The sequence below is a fragment of the Plasmopara halstedii genome, assembly GCF_900000015.1.
Source record: "Plasmopara halstedii genome assembly, contig: Scaffold_323, whole genome shotgun sequence".
NCBI classification, from domain to species: Eukaryota; Oomycota; class Peronosporomycetes; order Peronosporales; family Peronosporaceae; genus Plasmopara; species Plasmopara halstedii.
Window position 1 is genome coordinate 1,589,352 of NW_020187244.1, and position 7,312 is coordinate 1,596,663.

The 7,312-nt window shown below is 46.6% G+C and overlaps 4 protein-coding genes across 4 annotated transcripts; 2 read left to right on the forward strand and 2 right to left on the reverse strand.

Annotated features, from left to right (window-relative positions):
• Window positions 1-608: 608 nt before the first annotated feature.
• On the reverse strand, window positions 609-1,751 carry PHALS_08812 (WD40 repeat protein; the record flags this gene model as incomplete). Its single annotated transcript, XM_024724229.1, has 3 exons — window positions 609-921; window positions 992-1,489; window positions 1,549-1,751. 3 exons carry the CDS (start codon window positions 1,749-1,751, stop codon window positions 609-611), a joined length of 1,014 nt encoding a protein of 337 aa, XP_024575127.1.
• Window positions 1,752-1,846: 95 nt separating this feature from the next.
• Window positions 1,847-4,115, forward strand: PHALS_08813 (ptype atpase; the record flags this gene model as incomplete). Its single annotated transcript, XM_024724230.1, has 2 exons — window positions 1,847-3,895; window positions 4,089-4,115. The coding sequence occupies 2 exons, from the start codon at window positions 1,847-1,849 to the stop codon at window positions 4,113-4,115; spliced, it is 2,076 nt and encodes a 691-aa protein (XP_024575128.1).
• A 210-nt stretch (window positions 4,116-4,325) lies between these two features.
• PHALS_08814 (Histone H4 acetyltransferase, NuA4 complex, Eaf6) lies at window positions 4,326-4,760 on the forward strand (the record flags this gene model as incomplete). The annotated part of the gene is made up of 1 exon (XM_024724231.1): window positions 4,326-4,760. The coding sequence occupies one exon, from the start codon at window positions 4,326-4,328 to the stop codon at window positions 4,758-4,760; it is 435 nt and encodes a 144-aa protein (XP_024575129.1).
• A 262-nt stretch (window positions 4,761-5,022) lies between these two features.
• Window positions 5,023-6,476, reverse strand: PHALS_08815 (1-acyl-sn-glycerol-3-phosphate acyltransferase; the record flags this gene model as incomplete). Its single annotated transcript, XM_024724232.1, has 6 exons — window positions 5,023-5,073; window positions 5,139-5,267; window positions 5,339-5,464; window positions 5,526-5,628; window positions 5,695-5,844; window positions 5,905-6,476. 6 exons carry the CDS (start codon window positions 6,474-6,476, stop codon window positions 5,023-5,025), a joined length of 1,131 nt encoding a protein of 376 aa, XP_024575130.1.
• Window positions 6,477-7,312: the final 836 nt, after the last annotated feature.

The window sequence follows — 7,312 nt, forward strand, 5'->3', positions numbered from 1 at the left end:
AAAGATGGCTTGCGCCACGCGTTGTCGAGCATGGCGGATGCGATGGCCATCTTAACCTCTCTCAACCAGAGCAGGAGATTCTCTCTATCCTTCCCTCAAAGATCTTAACGCTCACCATGAGCGGCTTAGGGCGGGGTCACTGACGGTGGCGTCATAGACGCAAACGATGCAGACATCTTCTGCTGTAGGAGCTCTAGCAGCGCGTTTTCGTAATTTGAAAACGCCCTCTAGACGTGCACCGATTGCCTCGGGACCTTGTGCTACAAGGTGTTGCACGCCTTCAGGGCCAGGCAAGGACATCAGCTTGTTAAACCCATTCTGCATGTCCTGGGGCAAAGAGGAAATTCTTCCATCCTCACAGAGGATCAGTCGAAACGACTCAGGTGTAGATTGACTACAAGTGCTACCAAGTGCAGCGGGGCTGCCGTAGCTTAGCGCTTAAGGAAGCGTATTTTAGGTCACTGACATCGTTTTTTACAAGAACCAAGTATGATTTGTTCAGGTCTGCCTGCACCTTACCTACGTTTTAATATCAGTTCTTGAAAAGAAAAAACAAATTCTGCAATATCATTTTTGTCCCCATGTTATAATAACGTCATGATGAACGGCTAAATAGTCATATTCCAAATGCGCACGAGTGCGTCATCGCCTGCCGAGGCAAGCAACAGCATCTTTTTGTCGCCACTTTCTAGCAGCTGTGGACTCCACCGCACACAATTTACGTCGCTTGTATGAGCCTGTTTCTGATCAATAAGAAGGTCAAACGATGTGGGTCTGCCCTTTGGCTGGCCTTGGAATATGCGAATGGCATTGTCGGACGCTCCTGTCACAAGATAGTCACCCTGTACGGACCAGTCCACACTGAAAATGGTGCGGTCGTGGCATTTCGGAAGCTTAAACGCTTGCTTCCACTGCTTAGAACTTATGGCATCCACGACAACCTACTGTTAGCTAAGATTAAAAAGCGTCTTTAATCTTTAACTAATCTCACCTTCCGTTTTCTTCTGATTCCTTGCTATTGACATTGTATTGCCAAACGATCACATCTGCGTCGTCAGAGACCGAGGCCATCTGCATGCCATCTGGACTCAGAGCAACGTTCCACACTGTGGATGTGTGACTTGTCAATGTCTCTTTACAGTACCAGTCATCATCATTTTCGGCCCAGATACGAATAGAATCGTCGTAGCTTGCCGAGATAAGGAGCTCTTCGGTCGGATGCCAGGTCACGAACTTGACGTCCTGCATATGGCCGTGAAGCACCGAAATGCACTCAAAGTCAGTGTCAGCGTCCGCCTCCCATATCCAGACACTTTTGTCGCGGCTGCACGTAGCTAGATAGGCACCTGAGGGGCTCCAAGCCACACTCTTGACTTCGCTTTCATGGCCCTCGAGACTGGAAATGACCTCGTACGAATTACCCTGCTTTTCCCATATTGCGGTGGTCCCGTCAAAGCTCACAGACGCAAGATAACGGCCATCGGGAGACCTAAAGTCGACAACGTAATAGTCAGTATACATGCCAAGTGATTACAAGATTATACGCACCATTCGCACGCTCGAATGGTTCGACTCTGCGCATCTTCCAAAATGACCGTACATTCCCAAGATCCAGTATTGTTGGCGGCCCAGAGTCGAATGGTACGATCTCCACTGCAGGACGCGAGTAATTTACCATCAAATCGCCAGGATACGTGCCACACGCGCTCGCTGTGGCCATCCAGTGCACAAACATGCTCCAGATGCGTCATTCTAGCCACTTACCGTATTTTTTTAAAATTGGCTTACGTTGCAGCAGTATTATAATGTTGCTTGATGTACGCCGACCAACAGGGCGTTTCTTATCATGAGCGCCATGAAGATGAACTTTATTTGTAAGGACTTGCCTACAGATATGGCTAAAGCCAAAGCGGCGGTTTTGCCTGTGGCAGCAGATCCTGAAGAAGGCGGTGTAAGTGATAACGAAGACTCAGAAGACGAGCAGCTGGAGCACGCAGCCTGGCAGGACGTGGATCTCAATCCGGCCGTGGAGTTGGTGGCCAAACTTGTACGCGAGTCACTTGATGCTGGGAAGACATACAATAAAAGTATCACTGCAAAGACGTCACAGATGCTCACGAGCTGTGACAGCTTGCTCTTGGAGATCAAGAGCCTGGCCGAGACCCGTGCCGAGTCTCGCTTGCGCTCTGGGAGAGGACCGGGTCAAGGTAGCACCGGCTGTTCGTGTGGACAAGCTATGGCTATGCTACCGCTACGCAATCCAAGTCATACACTGGCCACTACAACTGATACGACGACTAGTAACCACCACTCATCCAAGACCGATGAGGCCGCCGAAGATCAGACGGACCGCATGCTGGCAAAAATTGAAGCTTCCATAGAGCGGCTCAGGGAAATGGGTGAAATTATCCAAGCAACTAGTATGCAAGGAGAGGCTAACTTAGTTTCGAAAGTATCATTGCAAATAGGCACATTCCAGGCCCTGGAGGCGGCGGTGCAGGCCAGTGCAGCGGCTGCAACAGCCACGGCTATTGCTCAAGAGCGCGGCCGCTCATCGTCTGCCTTTGGACGACTTTATATGCCCCTTCAGGTGCAGAAGCTGCAGGAATGGTACTATTCCTACCCACGCCCACTTCTTGACGAGCTAACACTCATGCGTACGATTCTGAATTATCGGCCGTACGCAAACCCGTTTCAAATTGGCGGTCTGTCACTGGCTCACGTGCGAGACTGGTTTAAACGCCGCCGCTTCCGCGAACGAATGCGCTATGTAAAACTTGCGGTGGAAGCAGGACATGACACTCAAGCTGCGGAGGAGGAGATTGATTTAAGATTAGAGCAAAGGATTGTTCAGCTACGAGCTTCGGTCGACCCCAATGAGCTTGTCAAGGAGGTGGATCGCGTGCGTGCACAAAGCTACCTCTTTGATGCCGCAGTGAATGCTTTCACTCAGCCGAATAATATTCGATCGTTTATTGCAGCATCTTACTCTGTGCCAACAACAGCTGACATGCACGGACACAACGTCTTTTGTCGTGGCAAGCGGCAGCGCATTCAAGACGCAGATCTTGATGATGCCAACATGGTGAAACACGCTACCGTGCTTGAAGTGATGGCTTTACAAAATCGATTGCGTAGCTTGATGGAACAGCCTAAAACAACTACTGTGACAAATGGATTACAGCAAGTAGTCGATTTGTTGCGGGCTATGAAAATTGATCTTGACGTACGTATTCAGTCGGGTCTGGTTGCTGATTTGAAGCAGATCTTAAAGATATATACGAAGCCAACGCTGCTTCGCAAAGCTACCGTTGCACTTATGGAGAACTTAGGAATGAGCCGTCGCACTGTCGTGGAGGAAGACGCTGATGAGGATGTGCCATTGTCTGCTCCAGTAAGTCCAGCGCTGAGCCCAGGACCAAGTTCACAAGGTAAAAAGACGATAAACTTAAATGCTTTGGAAGGTAACTCTGCCGCTTTCGACGATGATTCGTCGCTACTTCTACCTGGTGAGCCGCCTAGTAAGAAAACCAAGGCAAGTGCGCGACCAGCTAAGCCACGCGCGAAAGAAAAGAAGGGGCGCGTTTTACGCCCTATGAAGTTTTCAATGGACCAACTGACAGCACTCGAGGCTTGGTTTCAGCAAAAGTACAAACCTTCACAAGAGGAAATGGAAAATTATCTGGTTCAGCTGAATACTTCACCGCTGCGCGACCTGAAGAAACAAACAGTAGACGTGAGCATGACTCAATTGCGACGATGGTTTAACAAGCGGCGGTGTTTGCGTCGTCCTCCTTTCGCGTTGATGACACAACAGGAAGCGGCAAAAGAAGGCTCAAAGAATCCTGCAGTTTTAAAAGCTGTGTCGGCCCCTACTAACGATGTTGAGCCTATAGTAAGTGTGCAAAGCGCAGAAGAAGTGAATGAGGCAAACGTAGCGCTTGAAGTCCATCAACCTTCTGATGAATCAAATGATAATTCTAGCGACAATGACGACGATGATGACGATGATGACGATGACGACGATGACGATGAAAATGACGATGACAGTAGCGATGATGGTGAACATCTTATTGGTGCAGCTTTAGCGTAAGACGAACAGGTTGAACTATTAGACAAGATGTACTTTGCATGGTCGAAGTAGGGAACATTTGCAGTTATAAAAGTTTAATGTTCTAATAGCAAATTTTATATATATGCTTTTTGAATCTAAGGGTTGTTTCTCGAGATTGGCGGCTACTACAAAAGTTTGTTTTGTAGAAAAAGTGACATTTATCATCGATAAAGACCAGTTTTATTAAGCCTATTTTCCATTTTATTTCAAAATGGCGACGATGAGTAACAAAGAGCTCGACGCCAAGCTGCGCGCACTGAAGGAAAAGTTGCAAGTAGAGGAAAGCGATTGGATCGAACAGGGCCGAAAACTTTATGAGCTTGAGGATAAATTTTTGCGTGACACGTTATTGGAGGGCAATATTCTTACAGGCTGGGGTGAGCCGCGGACAGCACCAGTGAGGATACGTAATGCCGGTGTGCGCAAGCGCAAACGCGAGCGACAAGAGGCAGCAGCTGAGAGGGTTGGAAAGTTAGTCGATCAGTCGACGTCGGCTTTAACAGCAGAGGAGCAGCTTAAAGTCGATCGTCACCGTCTGGCATCCTATTCGTCCATCTATTCACCAGCAGAAGCGCTACACGCGATAATGGAGGACCGCGAAAGAACGCAAGTGGGCAATAAAAACAAGAAAAAAACGTTGTCTTAGCTAGTAGCCAATTAATTTATGATCCTGCTTTCTTTTTGATCGGAGATTGCGAAATGTATATTGTTAAGTTTATGGTTTCACGGAACAAGGCAACGCACTATTGATGTCACGGCGTCGATATGATGCATGACGCTTGCAGGTTGACAATTGAGTGCTGCGCTTGGCCTTGTCTCAAGATAAACTTTAGCAGGTGCAAAACATGAGGACTTCGCCCGCCGCTATCATGACTAGCGAGAACAATAGGAATGTGCCGTATGTGATGTTAACTAAGAAACAAACGTAGCTGATCATTGTGAAAGTCCACGTTGTCACTCTGAACGTAATTGCCCAAGATAGATAGTGGTATAACATATTTTTCAAGATGAAATTGGTGCTCACACGTGTGCCAATGTAGTCCGGGACATCCTCCGTAAACGCTTTTAAGTAGATGCGGCGCAATGCCAACCGGTTCTGATTGCGATTGAGCTTCGTATCAGGCTTAAATTCAGGCAGATAACGTACCAATGTCTGCAGATAATTAACATGATAAACAATGAGGACTTCTAGATGAAACCCACCAAAACTTGCGTGCAACTTACGTGTCCAGGGGTACTGAATAATCGTCCAGGAGGCCACAGCTCGTACGCTCCAAAAACGATGGAGGGAATAACATTTTTTTTCGTATCCTCGCGTAAGTAGAATGGCCCTTTCTTAAATTCTTGCAGCTACAGCAACCAAAGATGTAAATGTACCGTAGAAATGTAGTGAAAGGAAGTCCCACATTACCAGACCGTCCTTTGAGCGCGTGCCTTCGGGTGAGATGCAAACTGAGTTGCCACGCTCATTAACTGACACTGCCAATTCCTTTAAGCTCTTGAGCGCCGATTTACTTAAAGCATTCATATTCAATAATTTACCGATTGTACCATTGTTGTCATTTTAAGTAAGAACATACCGATTAGAACGATCAATGGCCACAAAGTCGAAGCCCCAACGAGAAGACCAGCCGAGAAATGGCACAAGAAAAATACTTTTTTTAGCAGCGAACTTAAAGGCAACCGGCGACGATCCGTTTACGATAAAACCATCAAGATTGGACGAGTGGCTTGTATCAAGAAATTCCGAATTAGTTTACTCATCAGCTCCATCACACCACAAGTCTCACCTAAACATGCAGACGACTGAATCTTTTAGGTTTATTAAGTTCTCCACCCCTTCAGCTTTAACTTGAGTGCAAGCTGTGACACAAACCATAGCAGCAGTACCCCAAGAAACAATATCCATGGGCAAGTAATTCTTTTTCACGCCCATTTTTATGAGCAATGGCGTGAACCATTTTAGTGGTATAAGCACCGTGACACAGCTGAGCCAGCCCACAAGCACCAGCACCATAGTAAGCATACGCACGACCATGTAGATTTTCTCCAAAGGCGAGGAACTAACTGGAGAAACATCCAGCTTCAGCTGCTTGCGTACAGCATCCAACTTTGCATTTGCGTCCTTCATTTCTGGAGCTGTAAGCCACTGACTTTCAATGCCTAACTCATTCATGTGCTCCTCCAGCTGGATACGAATGAGCTCGCTGTCGTGGTAGAGTTTGCGTTTTATCTGGTTGCGTTTGACCAAAGAGCCTTCTTTGGCTAGAGCTAACGTAGCCGGGAGACGTGCCTCCACATCTGCTAGTTTCTCTTCGAATTGTACGTCCTTCAGCACCTGTGCGGGCGTGGCGGACGACATGGCTAAAACGCTGTGTCAATAATTGTCGGCGGTAATTTAATGACATTCATTTTATTGAAACAACTATCGACATTTTACTATAATTTGCCTGCATTACAATATCACGGTACAAATCTCATTTCTAATGCCATTATCCTGTTTCGAAGCAATAGTGAAAGCGATAGCTGTTTAACATTGTCATTTAAATTTTGATTTCTTCTTACAAAGCGTTTTGAAATATTAATCTTTAGGACTCACGTTCTTTAAATGTAGCGAAAAATTATTTCATAGTGTGAAATTCATGTCCAAGAATCTTTCAGCCTACATTCTGACAAATACACACAAACTCACCGTTGCTGCAATGGGAGTGGACGCGTCAACTAAGCTTGCTCTACGCCAAGTGCAGCGCTTTGAATACAAATACTGCTTGGTACAGGATAAGCGTGTTGTTGTCGACGGAATATCTAGCAGCGGGAAAATTTCATTTCGCTGACTGAGTAAGACTTCGTGCCTAATCAACACGCATGTCTTCAAGTAATTGGCGAAAAACGTCCGTAGCTAATTCGCCAGCTCATACGTTTTTGGACACTACGACTGTTCCGATCATCTTCGCCTCACCTAGCGCCAAGTCGCGGTAGTCAACGTTGCTAGTCTCGCGAAAAGCGAGGCTACATGGATTGACTTGGGAATTAAAAATGAGTGATGAGTTAATCTTCTTGTACTATTTCTCTGTGACGTGGTCACCAACTGCTTGCCGTAACGCAGAAGACGATCACGCCAAATTTTGCATAAGATCAACTTTTACATGTCTTATCTCAATCCTACATTCCTATTGGACAATATTACCATGCTGGAAT